Source organism: Branchiostoma belcheri, unplaced genomic scaffold, assembly GCF_001625305.1.
Source record: "Branchiostoma belcheri isolate BF01 breed outbred unplaced genomic scaffold, Haploidv18h27 scaffold23, whole genome shotgun sequence".
Classification (NCBI taxonomy): domain Eukaryota; kingdom Metazoa; phylum Chordata; class Leptocardii; order Amphioxiformes; family Branchiostomatidae; genus Branchiostoma; species Branchiostoma belcheri.
In genome coordinates, this window is record NW_017803824.1 from 1,571,953 (window position 1) to 1,588,648 (window position 16,696).

Here is a 16,696-nt window from a genome sequence, read left to right on the forward strand (position 1 = left end):
CATTCTAGCTGGCAAACGGCCAGTTTACGACATGACTAAAGTTACATGTGATTCAAAATGTTGGAAAGGACTTTTTCCTACAAATATCCGGCCAGAAAGGAGGTTCTATATATTTAAGCACTGTTTTCTTTTCAGTCATAAGTTTTATAAGCCCTAGATGTACACAGATGTCCTGCGACGTATGCAGAACATACTATCTTGAAAATATTATGCTGTCACGCCCTCTGTCTGGAGCAATAATAACAGCAGCATGGGATTTGGCCATGGTGGCAGTTGTGGAACGTTCTGCTTGCCTCTCCCTCAACACTTTCAGTAGAAAATATGCCTATGGTCCCTAGAGAGAACAATTAAGTGTCAAGCCTTTGGAGAGCAAGACAGCTTTGAGTATACTGATCCTAACCCAAAGTTGATTGTTTCCATGACTTTGAAGGCCACATTTCACTTGATTGTACTTACAGTATTCCCATCATCATCATTTGTTTACTGGCAACTAACTGACTCCTCAATTGCTCTGTGTAAGAGTGTTTGTCATTCTGACATGCAACTCAGCCATTCAACACATCTCACAATATCAATCACAAAATCATGGTGACTGCAATGAAATGTATTTTCATTACTGGCATTTGGGAAAATATGTTCCTGGATCACAACCTTAATGACATTGCAGGGTTCTCACCAGGATTTTTTCACAGCATAGGGATCAGGTACAGAAGGGCAACTTTTGCAGCGCAAGTCACACATTGACCCAAAAAAAATTTGAAACTCATAACCCCCTGAGACACTATTTCTCACTTTTTGATGGACAGATTTTGTAAAGTTAAGGTTTTCCCTTTGCTAAAGCTTAATTCTGAAGTAATATTTTCATTTTTTAGCAAGATTTATTAATTTTCTTCCCAAAAAACACCCCTATGCTGGTTGAAATACAGCATAGGGGTCCAAATCACAGCATAGGGGGCCCCTATGCTCAAAAGCCTGGCGAGAACACTGCATTGTCCTAGCTGATGTTTTGGTAAGTCATCAGCTACCTTCCTCAAGGCCTGAATGGACACTCAAAGCATGAGGGTAGGGTAGTAGTGTCTATTCAAACTCTGAGGAGTTAGCCTGAATGGCACTTACCATGCCAGTGTTTCAAGAACATTGATTTTCCTACAATCTACCAAACTGATGAACTTTTCCACATGAATTAAGACAACAGACACATATACGTTTATGTATAAATTTGATGTAACTTTAATGCAGCCTTCTTCTAGAACCATTTACAATCTCAAAACCATTCTGATGCGGCATGCTGTTGTTGACTTTGTATTTTCCAAGGCCTACTGATATACTGTTATTGAGAGGGGATAGATACGATAGAATGGGTTGAAAAAGTCAATGCTGTATGCAACCATCTAAGAGTGCTGATGACATCATGGCAAGAGTCTACTGTTCACAAAACAAAGATGGTCACTCCACACATCGAGTTGTTTCAGGTACACTGTTGCCGATGGGAGGATCTATTCTGTTGGGCCCTCAAAACCCTTTCTGATGGAGCGGGCATTCTCCTCTGTAGCCCAGCTGTAGATGACATACCCGATCACCAGCTCTGCAAGACAGAAAAAAAACAGCATTACTTAATTGTCATAGTCAGTGTTAGTTATTAGCAAATACTCAGACTATTTTGGAAGCAATCAAAGGAGTGAACAGAGCTACTATTGATGAAAATCAGTGATGTCCTAACAGATTCAAGAAATGAAAATATAACTTAGAATTAAGCTATAACAAAGGGAAAACAAAAACTGTCCCCCAATAAGCAAGAAACAGTGTCTCAGGGGGTTATGAGTTACAAAATTGTGTAGGGAGAATACCAGACCCCCTCCTGTGGTCATATTTTGGGGACTCAATGCACGACTTGTACTGCAGAAAGTTGCCCTTCTGTACCCGACCCCTACGTTGTGAAAACTCCTGGTGAGAACCCTGAACATGGCATACAACTGTACTGCAGGTATCACAAATCCTTAGTCACTTACGAGGCACGATTCTGAATACTCTGTTCTTGGCTCTCCTCAGCAGGTTAGGGAAGCCCTTAGTGAAGTATCCGGCGAAGGCTCGCTGCTCTAAAGGTGAGATGCTGTAGGTGATGATGTGCCGCATCTTGTACAGCTCGCCAAAGTGCTTCCCCATGATGACGGCTACGTGGTGAAGAACACAAATTCATGTTTTAAAGTATACCAAGCCAAAAAATTATCTTCATGTATTTGCGTACATATAAACCTGCCTTTCTCCTGCAAGTCTCTAGTGTCACTGATGAAAGGTAGTGGATGCTGCCTGAAACATCTGACCATTTACAAAAATCATATCCAGTTGCTTGAGTAACTGCTTTTTTTTTTGGCACACCGTGCCATAGGCCATACTTTGTCCATGTACATGTGTGTGTCTGGGGAGGGGTGGTGGCAAATGTCTTGCATTTGTATGTATAATTTCGAATGAACTTCTTCCAATTAGATATGTGTTTACGTCATCAAGTCTTCGCAATAAAATATTACGTCGCATTGGCTGTATCAAACAGTTCGTTCGTATCCAGCGCGACCCATCATACAAATTTTGGGAGTTTTTCCATGTTGCCCCCCTCCCCCATCACAAAAGGTCGCAGTGCGCCAGTTACATAAAGAATCATCACGTACAAATTGAGCAAAATGTGCGACCAATATGAACGTCTACACACTATATAGCAACTAACAAATGTTTTGATATGCCACGGTACGCCACAAACCTGTTATTTTCCCCCAAATAGACGATTTTTATGGGGTTCTTCGTTCGTCCTCTCGAACTGACCTCCGCCGCGGCTGTCGCTACGTCATACGGCAGAGGATGACGGGTAATTGGGGATGAACCACTTTTGCTGGGGTACAATTTTCTATAGAAATCACCTGTCAGGATCCAGTGATTTTGGTTTGGTCGACCGGTCAAATGGTTTCTGTACTTCTGTAACAAGTATAGATGAATTAATTATGGACTATGAGAAATTATTGATAAGCCATGCTTCCTCTACCGAATAAAGTACAAACCAGCTTAGAAATAAAATGTACTGTCCCTAAATCAAGTAAGGTCAACCAGGGACAACAGGGCGGCAAAACATAAAATAGAGATATCAATGATCTACTTTCGTAAAACTGACATAAAAACAGTACAATATCATTTAATAGAATTTGAAATAATACATTGCCTCGAAATTTTTCATTATATAGATTTACTATCACATGTGTCTGTCTAAAATGAATTTGCCGGCGCAAGAAATGTACATTCTGACGCTCATCATTTTCCATAATGGCTACGTTGGTGTTGTTTTCTTGCGTGATCGGAATAAAGTGCCCTTGCTAAGGACAGGATTTTACCCTTTCTTGTTGCCTCATCTCATCAAATGAGAGACTCAGAGGGAAGATGAGAAGCAGGAGCAACTCTGGGGTCCGCTTGGACTACTACCAGCACCTCGTGTACAAAACTATCCTAACTCATCAGGTAGGATGTCGATCGGGACAAGAACGTTTTTATGGTGCACGTCAACTTCAACAAAAATAGTTGTGTCCGCCAGGCATCTGTCATGTGTCAGTGTAGCTTGACTAAGTGCTGTATCGATACTGTTTGTGACCGATTCATTGCTTCAGGGTTTTCGGATTCCTAGACGTTGTTAGTTTCGTAGTTAAACGTTTTACCAGTCAAAGCCGGTACACATTAGCTATCTATCTTTGCTGTTAGTCTACAATACTTTTCTCCTTTTCAACCAATTTCTTAGATACATGACATTGACAGCATTCATGTCATGTTGTCAACAACGAACGCAAGTATAGTAGTCTTCTTCCAACATTCTTATAAACGGCTGTCAGTACTGTAAAAAGACTACTGGCCATGGTAAAGCGAACTGCTGCCTTGACAATGACACTAAACCTTCAAGAGAAGTGAAGGTCATAATTATATAATCTCTAGCCGGGTCCATATCCGTGATCATGTTGAAAAAGCTGTTACTGGTAACAGTTTTCAGTCCTTCTAATGAAGTTACATGTCGGTCCTGCCCACAGTAAACCTTGGACACGCCCCTCCCCACCTCCAGTGGTCATGCCCAAATAAGGCAGGGGCGTGGTCATTGAGTTTTTTGAAGTGATTCTATTTCATACTCTGAAATGTGTCAGATTCTGTAGAGCTGTAGATTCTGTAGAATTACTAGTAAACACATGCCTCTTCTCCCAGCATGGTTTATGGTATGGTATCATGGTAAGCAGTACTAAGCATCATATTCAGAAGTGGTACTAGTAAATACTTCTACTACATAGAGAGGCCTGCCCTGCTCTGCTCTGCTCTGCCCCAGTGAGTGAGTGACAGAGTACTAACTTCACCTTTCCACAAGAGACTGCAACTACTGAGTGACTGATGACAAAAAGACAATTTTTTTTTACATTCTGTGTGTTTTGTTGTCTTTTACTAGTAATTTATACTTTTGTGTCATGCATCATGTTCTAATAATGAAATTTAAGGTCACACAGATTCAACTTTGATCGGTCAATGGTCACTCTGTTATTGTTAAAACATTAATAGTGTAACTGTTTAGGTTGTAAAGGTATTTCATGTTCATGTTTCAGGACCCTGCGACTGGTTTGCTGCCCTCCAGTTACAGTGTCAAGGTTGATGATGTCATAGCTTGTCTTAGAGCTATATTTTGCCCGGGAGTAGTGATCAATGTTTGAACTTTTCATATGATCAATAATGATAATCCCACTCTCTCTATTATATATCTTAGCAATGGCAATCACCTTCTTCTATCTTGGCAGCATAGCATGGCTGTATGATTGTACATGTATGTGATGCTGTATGATTTATAATTATTCTATAATTATAATTTCATGAACAGGAAATGAAGTGGAATTGTTTTATTTGTGTAATCTATTTCCTTTGTAGAAAACAACATTTCAGCAATCATACATTTATACATGAAATGTGTACTAATAAGCAGAGGACATGAATGTAAAGAAAAAAAGAGGAAACGCAGGAGTATTAGAACTATGATCAAGTGTAGGGAAAGGCTGGCTACATACATGTATGCATTGAATATGGCACTAGTAGGTACAATATAGTAGATGGAGGCATGACTAGAAGACCAGCAATTTTAGGTTTCTGTTGTATTCTGCTCACTAGCAGAGGAATGTGACATCATATGTGTCTATTCTAGTGCTAACCAACATATGGCTTTTGTTTGCATAGTTGGCTGCACTGCTCATTTCTGTTTCTCTCCCCTAAGTCACTAATGGGATCTTTATAATGGCAGTGAAAGAAGATTGAATGCAGCACGGAGAGAAGCATCCGAGCATGTCGCGAAAAACAGCCACTTAACGTGGGGCTCTCTCCAGCATCTGTCCTTTTGTCACAGAATGAAATTTTGCTGCTTTGAACAGAAAAGATTTCAACCCTTCATCCTAGGACTTAGCTAACAAGAATCAAAAGGTCACGGTATTTTCATCAGCTTATCAGCAGTGCAACCAAAACGTCCAGAAAATTGAGTGGAACTTGAAGCTATTTGAAATTTGTTCCTCAACTACGTAAAATATTATTTCAGAGCATGCCACTGTGCCCCCAGACCACTCCTAGCCCTCTACATATGAAGACTTGTCCAACTAAGAAGACAGACAAAAATTTAGAGCTTGAAAGAGCCCTGGTGTAATTTAAAGGTTTTTTTTGTCTCGGTCTAATAAACTTATTATGCTTTATTTTTTCCTCAGAATCCTATCACAGGCCTTTTGCCTGCCAGTATAGACCAGAACCATGCCTGGGTGCGTGATAACCTGTACTGTATCATGGCCGTGTGGGGCCTGTCGCTGGCGTACAAGAAAACTGCCGACATGGACGAGGACCGAGCCAAGGCGTACGAGCTGGAGCAGAGTGTGGTCAAGCTGATGAGGGGACTGCTGCAATGCATGATGAGACAGGTCAGGGGTCATCGTTGTGTTTAACCATCCTAATGTTAAGGTTATGCCAAACTGAATATATGGTGAATATATGGTGGATAACAACTACGTGTATCTTCTTGTACCATGACATAAGAGGCAGTGGTCGAAATACTTTTTTTCAGTGCTCTGCAATATTGCAGAAGAGTCAAAATTTTGTTCTGCAATTTGAAAATACTTTCTGCAAATACACAAGCCTCCATACTACAACCTTCTCAAACCATTAATGTCTTTGTTACATCATATATAGCTTTGTAAATCTGTAGCATTACTGGAATTCTTTTAAGTTTAATCTATCACTCTTTTTAATTTCAGACTTTATAGAAAATTTCCACAGAAAATTTATCGTTTACTGGTATCTTCACGGGTCCTTCACCGCTGTCTCCCACTACAAGCTACTACAACTAAAATCATACCTTACCTGTAAATGTACTAGTAAACACACCCACATATCATCCTTCCACACTACATACTAATAAAAGACACACCAAAAAACAGTACTTAACTCTTAAGCAACTCGATATGATTTTGGTGCTACCTGAAACGGTCAGACTAACTACCTTTTGTCAGTGACACTAAGAGAATTGCAGGTTTATAAGGACGAACTATTGATTCATATGCAAATTAGTGAAGACAAATTTTTGGAAGTCCAAAGGACTAAACAAAAGATAGACAAGTCAAGACAAGGATGATGCAAATTAGTGAAGAAGCTCCTGTTGCTTCAAAACAGGAGCTTAAGTGTTGTCTGTCCTTGGGGCCAGAGAGTTATAGTTTGCTTGAAGCTGGAGCCTATTTTTCCTTCTGCGAAATTGCAGATTGTATAAATTTTTCTTCTGCAATCTTGAAAATCTATCTGCAGATTGCAGACTGCAGACAGGTATTTCGAACACTGAGAGGCCATTTTAACAAACACATTTGCATTTTGTTTAACCATCCTAATGTTAAGGTTATAGCGGAAAGTTTAGAGAGAGTTGTCTTAAGCAATGATATTAAAGGTACTCAATGTAGAATTTATGCTGAGGAATCTTCTTGTAAATGGCATTTAGAGGCATATACATTTGCATCATTGTGTCAATCTTACATCAAGAACCTTAATACTAAGGACACTATTCCTAACTGAGGCATGTCATTGCAGTTTGTAGGAATAAAAACTATGATATGAAAGACAGCAATACAAGAAAAAAGTTTAAAAAGACTGGTGATGAGCACTATTTGTGTAAATTATGAATATGAATTGTTTATTTTACATTCATGTAAATGGCCTGGCCCAGTTTGGAAATGTGACCGTAGCATTGAAAGAAAAAGACACAATGTATAACTTCCATTCGAAAATAGTTTGGTTGGTAAAGTATAGGATACATCATCATCATCATCATGTCGGGAGTACATAGTAGTTCCCGGTCCCAAACCCTCTCCCGCCAGTCCACTCTATACAACACCATGCTACGAAATCGTATACAACCTGTAATGGAAAAAGTGCTGCGTGCCAATCAAAATGGTTTCAGGCAACATAGGTCAACACTAGGGCAGATCCTGACAGTGAGGAGAATTATAGAAGGGGTGAAAGCAAAGAATCTTGAAGCAGTTCTGCTGTTCGTAGACTTCTCAAAAGCTTTCGACTCTTGTAGGATAGAAGAGTTTTCTTTTATACAACCAAACCTTAAAACCACAAAAGTGTTTATCTGCTACATATAGTGGCAAGAAGCAGAATTCTGAAGCTATGAGGAAGGTGTCTGATAGACACTGAAATGGCAGTAAGGTAAACAGTTTGGTTGTGTAAAAGAAAACTCTTGTATCCTATAACTTCCACTGTTGCACAGGTGGACAAACTGGAGAAGTTCAAGTACACCCAGGCCACCACGGACGCTCTTCACGCAAAGTACAACATCACCACCTGTGGGGCTGTGGTGGGGGACATGGAGTGGGGACATCTGCAGATAGACGCCACCTCCCTCTACATACTCATGCTCGCTCAGATGACTGCATCTGGTATGTTAGACCCTCATGTATGTTCTCTATAACTGTGGGCTAGCCCCCTGCTGTAGTGCATGCACAAATGTGTAGTGGGGTCGTGTGACGTAGTGGCAGAGTGCTCGACTCGGAACCAAGGTGTCCCGGGTTCAAACCCTGCCATGCCACTGATCTTATGCCTTGAGATAGGCACTTTACATGACTTTCCTCACTTCACTCAGGTAAAATTAAGTACTGTGTTGTCCTTTGTGTTGGTGGTGGTATAAAATTAAGTTGAAAAAATGTCACTACATCATTCTTATGATTACATGTTCGGAATTTAAAATATGCGTAGTCCAAGGGCTGTAGAATTGAAATTGAGTACCATATACTATATTCAACAATCATCATATTCTTTTATCTTTTCCAGGTTTTCAGATCATTTTTACCCTGGATGAAGTGGCCTTCATTCAGAACTTGGTGTTCTATGTGGAGTCAGCCTATAGAACTCCTGTAAGTATGGCTGATATACTTATTACAAAGTTATGGTACTTATCACAACACTTAAGGATTGTCTCAGGACTTATATGTTTGATTTTCAATCCCTTTCCTTACTAATTATGGCTATGAATTGGTTAGGCAATAGTGCTTCATTGTAGTAAAGAATTCCGAGTTCAATAGACTTTGCTGTTTGCCCCATGAACAGGACTATGGTATGTGGGAAAGAGGGGACAAGACCAACCATGGCTGGCCTGAACTGAATGCCAGCTCTATTGGAATGGCAAAGGTAGGTCCAATGTTACATAACAAGTATAGCATACATTGAGAGTAGTTTTTGTTATGACATACATGTATATCTTATCAGCCAATTGATGTTTTACTGATTTGTTTATCAGGCTTCTCTGGAGGCTATAAAAGAGATGGACCTGTTTGGTTCCCGGGGAGGACCAGCCTCTGTCATACATGTCATGTCAGACGAGATCTCACAGTGTAAGGTCAGTACAGTCTTCCCACTATATACTGTGTACAGTGTAGTTTGTCTTACATGTATATTAGCATCCCTATATCAACTGTTCGTTATTTCCTGATTAAAACTTGCCAATTTAGCCATCAAACAGGTTTTGTTCCCCATCTGTTTCATCTGTACCAATGTTTTTTTAAAAGTCATCTTCATGTAGGTCATGTTAGAGCTGTACAGTGTTACATGTACATGTATATGGGTACTAAAACACCATTGCAGTCTATTGTACAACTCTTAAAAGTTATTCATTCTGTCCTAGGGTCAGTGTCAAATAGTTTTTTACTATTTTGCATGCTGCACATATAACCAGTATTTTGATAACGTTATCTTCTCATCTGTTTTGTGTCTATCAGGCAATTCTGGAATCCATGCTGCCAAGAGAATCAAAATCAAAGGTTTGTTTCAGAAAAAATCTTCTGATATCTTGTTAATGGCACTATGGAAATGTTTCTTTTTCAAGACTTTTTAAAGATATTAGTAATTTCTTCTCATTGTCTTTGTGGAAGAATCAAAGCAATGCTATCTGTTTTTCTCTGGCAGGAAATAGATGCAAGTCTTCTCAGTATCCTGTCGTATCCAGCCTTCGCTGTGGAGGATGTGGACCTAAACAACCTCACAAAGAACGAGATTATCAGTAAACTAGAGGTGATGTTCTAACATACATGTACTTAGGAATCCTCTTCCCTGGACCACAAGTTTACATTGTTGCAAAGAGAATGTATAAAAGATGTGCTAGTACATTGAAGGGGATACAAGAGTATCCATTCCTGTCAGGAAATATATCAGTAACCTCACAACATCAGTATACTAGAGGTGATGTTCTAACATGTAGTTTGGAATCCTCTTCACTGTACCACAAACTTGCAGATAATGTGTTAAATTGTTGTAAAGAAAACATAATCTATAAAAAGATATACGTCTAGTACATTGAAGGGGACACATGAGTATCCATTCCTATGGTAATGTAAAGTAAATATGTTGTTAATGTCCATAACTCACTAATTATGATTTATATCTTTTCAGGGTCGATATGGACTGTCTAGATTCTTACGCGATGGTTACAAGACTCCAATGGAGGTATGGCTATTATTTATTGGATAACAATTATCAAGTGAAGTTTTCTTTAATACATGATTTATTGAGGTAACTTGTAATACATTATGATTTAGCCCTAGATACATATGTTGGTCCACTTGTCACATTCATGTATATTCTGTATCTGTATCTGATTCAGTATAGCCAGTATAACCACCCTTCAGCATAACATACCAGCTTTGCAGGCAGCTGGCTACATTACACTGAATGACTTGTTACACCTAACCCTTGAACATCAAACTCTAAACATTGTTTAGAGCTATCTAATGATAATGCCCCTACTGCTGTATCTGTATAGCCACTGTACTTGGTGGCAACGAGTTCTGTTCTACTCTATTTTGTACTTCCACCCACGGATTCATCCATTTCTGTCGCCAGGATCCTCGTAGGTTACACTATGAACCCTGGGAGCTGGCAGTGTTTGAGGGTATTGAGTGTGAGTGGCCTCTGTTCTGGACATACCTGATCCTGGATGGACTGTTCAAGGGAGACAAGGCACAGGTAAAGATGCCAGGCCTCCATGGAGCCTGTAGCTGAAGAGTTTGGTGGCTACAGGTCACTGATTCAAGTTTAAAGTAGAAGTACTATTAGAAATTATTGTGATATCGTGTGGTGCAACAGCAGGGCGTCTGGCCCAGAACTCAGAGGTCCTTGGTTCAAATCTTGCCATGTCACCGATCTTGTGTCCTTGAGAAAGGCACTTTGTACCACTTTCTTTACTCCACCTAGGTCTAGAATGGGTACCTGACTTCATGATCTGTTGGGGAGGTGAAAGGTAGTGGAAGGAGAGGGATGGGCTTCACTTTCCCATATAGTGCCCTTAAGCTTGACACAGTAGATAACAACCCACGGCAGCAAAAAAGGCCATGGAACTGCCTTTACCTACCTTTTTACCATTAGAAATTATATACCAGTAGAAGCTCAGAAGTCCAGATGCTTGGGAGGGCTTAGTTTAGGAAGAGTAATCATTATGTTCAACTTGGTAATACTGTTGTAAATAATGTACACTTGCTACATGTAGGTGTTGGAGTACAAGGAGAAGCTGGCAGAGGTCATGGTCAAGGGTGAAGACGGTCTGCCTCTCATCCCTGAACTCTACACTATTCCTGCAGACAAGGTGAACAGGGCTTCCACCTTTCTCATGTTGTGAAGTTGCATAGAATATGTTGTAGATGCTCAGTTAATGTCTACTGGGTCTTTGCTATTTTGTGTACTATGTATTACATTGCAGAAAAGGCTGCATGTAGACATTATTACTCTAGATGTTGTTTAGCAAATTGTTCTTGAATTGTTTAGCACTGTACGTTTTGAAATATTCATGGTATTATTACCTCCATGAAATGTGTCATGGAGGTTATATTTTCAGTTGCGTTTATCTGTCCGTCCGTCCGTCTGTCCGTCTGTCCGTCTGTTGGTCAACAAGATAACTCAAGAACGCCTGGATGGATTGGTTTCATACTTGGTGTGTTGGTAGGGTGTGACGAAAACTGGAAATGATTAGATTTTGGTCCCCCTAGTGGCTTCCCTTGGTACTGCAGCGCAACTTCCGGTTTTGATATCTCGCGATCTGGACATGCTAGGGTCATGAAATTTTGATGGAAGGTAGCTCTCGTGCTTGGGAAGAAGTCATATGAGTTTGGGCCCCCTAGCGGCTTGTTCTGGAACTGCAGGGCACTTTCTGGCGAAATGTTTAAAAGCCCATAAGTCCAGACAGGAACAACATATTTTCATTATTTTTGGTGTGTAGGTAGCTGAGAGAGAGATGTACATAATTAAATGCAAATTATGCAAATGAGGGCTTTATTTGCATAATTAATGAGGAAATTCTATAATTACAGTGTTTTACATTATACTAATTACATACATGTAATGTATGTAACCTATGGCAGGCGGAACTTCAACAGATACTAATTATGCAAATGATGACCTAATTTGCATAATTAATGCGAAAATTCTATGATTTCGTAATGGTGAATGATGAGAATGTCATACTTGGGACATCTGTAAGTTAATCAAAAGTTAACATACATCACGATGCATATATCATGTTAATGCAGAGGTCATTTGCACAATTAAAGAAGAAATTTACATTTACATATCAAGATCATATTTCATGGAGGTATGATGTCTCGGAATTCTAGTTTAGTTTGTGTTTTTTGTGGCCACCTCTCCACTAGTACTACAGACGTTTGGACAGTAGATACAGTCTTCTGTTATATTTCAGTGTTATGAGCTGACATAAATTTGGGTAGGTTGTTGTTGAAGTTAATCTGGATGTTTCAGGTGGAGGCAGAACGTGAGGACCCCGGCAGTCAGGAGAGAACACCAGGAGGGAAGATGCCTCACATGTGGAGCCAGTCACTCTACATCCTAGGCTGTCTCATTCAGGAGGTAGGGGGGACAGCATCTGCTGGAATTTTTCTATCATATAGGCATAACTGTACAGATTTAATAGCTTATGAAAGGATTCTTTTCATACAAAGAAGTTATCTTAAACCGCGAATACCAAAACCACTAGGATTACTCTCATACACAATTTTCTGTTCCATTTTTAAAACTTTTTGATGAATTATGAACTGTGTTCCCCCAGGGATATCTTGCACCTGGAGAAATTGACCCACTAAACAGACGGCTGATTGGGCAGCCCAGACCAGACCTTGTTGTCCAAGGTAATGTATACATTGGCTATTCTTCTAATTACAACACATTTTTATCAAAAGACACTGGTCTAACAGGGACTGCTCTAGTGCCTGTCATGAGGGACAGGGGTATTGGAGTAACTTTTTGAAGCGTACCTCACCGGATTAATCTGGAGGCATGACGATGATGATGATGGTTGTTGTTCCAGTGTCCATCCTAGCAGAAGACCTGTACATTCAGGACCTGCTGAAGGAGCATGCGATAGACGTGCAGACCACTCAGGAGGTGGCCAACATCAAGGTGCAGCCTGCCCGCGTCCTCTCGCACATCTACCACCATCTAGGTAAGGTCAACATGCAGGCACTGAACTGTTCTGCAGTAGACAGCTCCTGGGGCCTCTTCGATAGCCTTGATGTTCTATATTGACATGCAGTGACGATGATGATGATTCTATCCAATGTACATGTATCAAACAGTATATTATACCTGTCATATGCATTTTTGTAGATTCCTGCATTCTATATATTATTCCAAATTTGTTGTGCTCTTATTATTTTTTGCCATGTAGAGACATTTTGTTTTTTGAAAGATCATTCCTGTAAATTCAATGTATTCACACATTTGTTGCTGACATTTTTCTGTGCTCAGGCAGTAGATGTATCTCTGCTTTCTAGTATCCTGCTCTATGCTGCCACCTCACCATTGCTGCACCATATAGATTAACTTCAGACTCTCTTCCTTTGTAATTCTGTGCTTTTTGTTGTATCCTCGTCGCTGTCTACCCCTGGTGTTGATGCTTTTAAAGGTCCAGGTAAATAAAAACATACCCTTCTCAGTTCAGCACCTCATGCTCTGCTGCATGCAAAGTTTGTTTGTTTGTTTGTTTCTTGTTCAGTGGTATATTTGGAGTTTTAAAAATATTTGCTTTCAGACTAACACAATATCCATCTTTTCCCTTGTCCTTTTCCTGTGAAGCATTCTTCTTTGATTGTACTAGCAGTTTTCCCTGTTATTTGTCTTTCTTTTTTGAAATCCCGTTGTGTCTCTGTGTACCTAATGTTTCTTGACTTTTCCATTTAAGAAGATACACACAATTGATAAATAATCATTCTATGAACATCACAGACTTATACTAGTTATAGTCCTTGTCAGTTCCCTTCTTCTTCCAGTGCCTCAGTTTCCTTATTATTACAGCCAGTGACTTTCCCCATACCAAAATAGTTTCCTGACAGATCAAAAAGAGCTGCAAAGACTAGAACTATAGTCCTTGTGATGACGTAGCTTGGTTGTAATCTGCAGGTCAGAATAAGAAGCTGGGTTTGTTCTTGTCCGTTCCCTTGTCAGCTCCTTTCCCGTACTAAAGCAGTTTCCTGACAGATGAAACAAGTCTGAACAGAGCTGCCTAAACTAGAACTGTGATCAAACATGGTTGTAATCTGCAGGTCAGAATAAGAAGCTGGGTTTGTCAGGGCGGCCATCTTATGACATCGGTCTGCTGGGTACCAGTCAGCTGTACACACTGAAGGGGCAGACCTTCGCATTTACTCCACAGGTGAGCTGGATTAAGCACTTTCTAAAAACTTCTCATGAAAATTGTTACTGGACATACTTTTAGTTTACTCTTTGAATCAGGCTCAGGGCCCATATTAAATCAAATCTTTATTAAATATCAACATGGCAGACGTGCCGAAATGCTTCGGGCACGTCTGAATTGCATTGACAATTAAAGAAGCCGAACCCAATAAGTTAGAACTAGAGTTAAACATTAGATTCCAATATTTAGGCTAGAGTAGTTACATGCTGTATTGTTACACATTGTCTGTTCCTTTGTATGTCCACTTACATGTACTTGCAATTAGCCCACGGGCAAGAACTTGCAATAAACTTACTATTAAAAACAACAATCTATCTCAGTTTAGAGATTCAACTTATACAATACAATTTAACAATTTGAAAGTAAAACTTGCATGAGGACTCCTATATATTCCATGTCGATGTTGGAAAACCAATTGTGCAACATTTAATCACTCAGGTGTCAGATCATGTAGCTAGAAAAGGTCCATCAGCCAAAACAATTGATGTCCCTTGCAGGGGTTCACACAAAAAAGGCTAGGGTTGGCAGTTTTTTCTAGGGTCGGTCGGGAAACAGAATATTATTTTTCCTATGCCCCACTAGGCTAATGCTGTGGTGTCAACTTTAACATCGATAAAAGATGCATATGTTGCCTCTGTAGTTCATAGACCAGCAGCAGTTCTACCTTGCTCTGGATAACGAGCTTCTGGTGGACATGCTGAAGACAGACCTGGCCTACCTGCGCTACAACTGGAGAAACCTGGGCCGACCCACCGTCACCTTCCCGGTCAGCCATAACATGCTAGGTGAGACCTTCTGTCAGTACAACATTGCTGACTAGAAAAAAAAATTAAGAAAGACCTCAATCTTAAGGCTCATACAGCAAAAGGATAGCTGTTTCGTGGGGGAAAAGGGCTTGCTTTATAACTGGAAGTATTCTGTGATTTTTTGCATTACTAAACAACTTTTAAACAAAGTTGATAAAGATGACAAAAACATGCTAGGTGAGCACTTCTCTCAGTTCAACATGTCTGACTAGGAAATATGGTGAATTCGAAGCAAGACCTCGGTCTTAAGGCACATATACAGCAAAAAGATAGCCGTTTCGTGGTGGAAAAGGGCTTGCATTAAAACTTGAATAATTGAAGTATTCTGTGATTTTTGCATTACTAAGCAACTTTTAATTCAAGTTGATACATGAGAAAAACATGCTAGGTGAGCTGTTCTCTCTGTATAACATGCCTGACTAGGAAATATGGTGAAGCAAGACCTCGGTCTTAAGTTAAGGCACATACAGCAAAAAGATAGCCGTTTCGTGGTGGAAAAGGGCTTGCATTAAAACTTGAATAATTGAAGTATTCTGTGATTTTTTGCATTACCAAGCAGCTCTTATAGTCAAAGCTGATGCATGCAAATACCAGGTTTAAACACAACAACCAAGTTTCCAAAGGATGGATAACAAATGCAGTTTGTGTATGATTGTTTGGTTCCCTTCGATCTGTGTTCTGTGTTTAATTGTCTATAAGCTAGAAATGAGCCTTCATTTTTCCAGACACCATAGATAATTCATCCCTACCAGCTTTATGATGATGAGGAGTCTACTCTTGAAAAGATCTTCATGGCAACTTCTATATAGTAGACATTGTTTTGATGATTGCGTGCAGGATCTTTGTTGTTCATGTATGTCATTGAGTAGGTGTCTAACTATGCTAACATCACACATTTTACCTGCACATTCACCTACAGCCGTGGCAGCAGAGTCACCTGTTATGTTGAGGCTCCGTTCTGGTACAAAATTATTAATTCTCCTGTGATGCAGTGTCCCAAGTGTTACTACTGACACAGACGGCCACACAAAAGGCCACACTAACACAGATACGTCATGCAACCAAACCTGTTTATAGTGTCCAGTCAAGGGACTTAAAGAAAATGGTCACTCACAACATACATGTACAGGAGCCCACTATGGACGGGAATTTGCGTAATGCTTGGATCAAAGGCAAAAGTTGATCTCAAGGGCTACTAAAAAGTGGCCACGCACAATGGCCAAATGGTCCTTAAGATAGAAGTTGACACTAGTACATGTTTGCCTGTAATTGAAATAGCACATAGATATCAGCATTGTGTAAAAGTAAAAAAAAAAGAGTGACAGTCACTGTTTTCTATGTCATGAGTGTGACATTAATTTTTGCTAACTTGTGTGTGTTGGTTGCTATTCCTGAATATTTTCCTTTCATTTTAGATTAATAGATAACTATTGAACATGATTATGACTCTCAGCAACATACAATTATGTAGACTTAAAATTCTGGCAACTTGCACTATTGAAGGTAACGCAAATTGATATCTCAAGCCCTGGATTTTCAGTTACATTCATCTAAATGATCATATGAACTAGCCTGGGTACCATCCGGATTTTCGCTACGCAACGCTTGAAAAAATCAT

The 16,696-nt window shown here is 39.8% G+C and overlaps 2 protein-coding genes across 2 annotated transcripts in view; one reads left to right on the forward strand and one right to left on the reverse strand.

Annotated features, from left to right (window-relative positions):
* Positions 1-1,205: 1,205 nt before the first annotated feature.
* Positions 1,206-2,873, reverse strand: LOC109470689 (cytochrome b-c1 complex subunit 8-like). Its single transcript, XM_019769719.1, has 3 exons — positions 2,753-2,873; positions 2,010-2,171; positions 1,206-1,585 (listed from the first exon to the last, which is right to left on the reverse strand). Exons 2-3 carry the CDS (start codon positions 2,161-2,163, stop codon positions 1,497-1,499), a joined length of 243 nt encoding a protein of 80 aa, XP_019625278.1. The 5' UTR covers positions 2,164-2,171; positions 2,753-2,873; the 3' UTR covers positions 1,206-1,496.
* A 426-nt stretch (positions 2,874-3,299) lies between these two features.
* Positions 3,300-16,696, forward strand: part of LOC109470693 (phosphorylase b kinase regulatory subunit alpha, skeletal muscle isoform-like) — a 39,876-nt gene continuing 26,479 nt past the window's right edge. The window contains 16 exon segments of the mRNA XM_019769722.1: positions 3,300-3,498; positions 5,748-5,954; positions 7,793-7,961; positions 8,353-8,435; positions 8,629-8,709; positions 8,819-8,917; positions 9,297-9,338; positions 9,484-9,588; positions 9,967-10,020; positions 10,417-10,539; positions 11,060-11,155; positions 12,322-12,429; positions 12,629-12,707; positions 12,887-13,021; positions 14,121-14,230; positions 14,913-15,057. Of these exon segments, the coding sequence (XP_019625281.1) occupies positions 3,421-3,498; positions 5,748-5,954; positions 7,793-7,961; positions 8,353-8,435; positions 8,629-8,709; positions 8,819-8,917; positions 9,297-9,338; positions 9,484-9,588; positions 9,967-10,020; positions 10,417-10,539; positions 11,060-11,155; positions 12,322-12,429; positions 12,629-12,707; positions 12,887-13,021; positions 14,121-14,230; positions 14,913-15,057 (1,714 nt within the window). The 5' untranslated portion in view covers positions 3,300-3,420.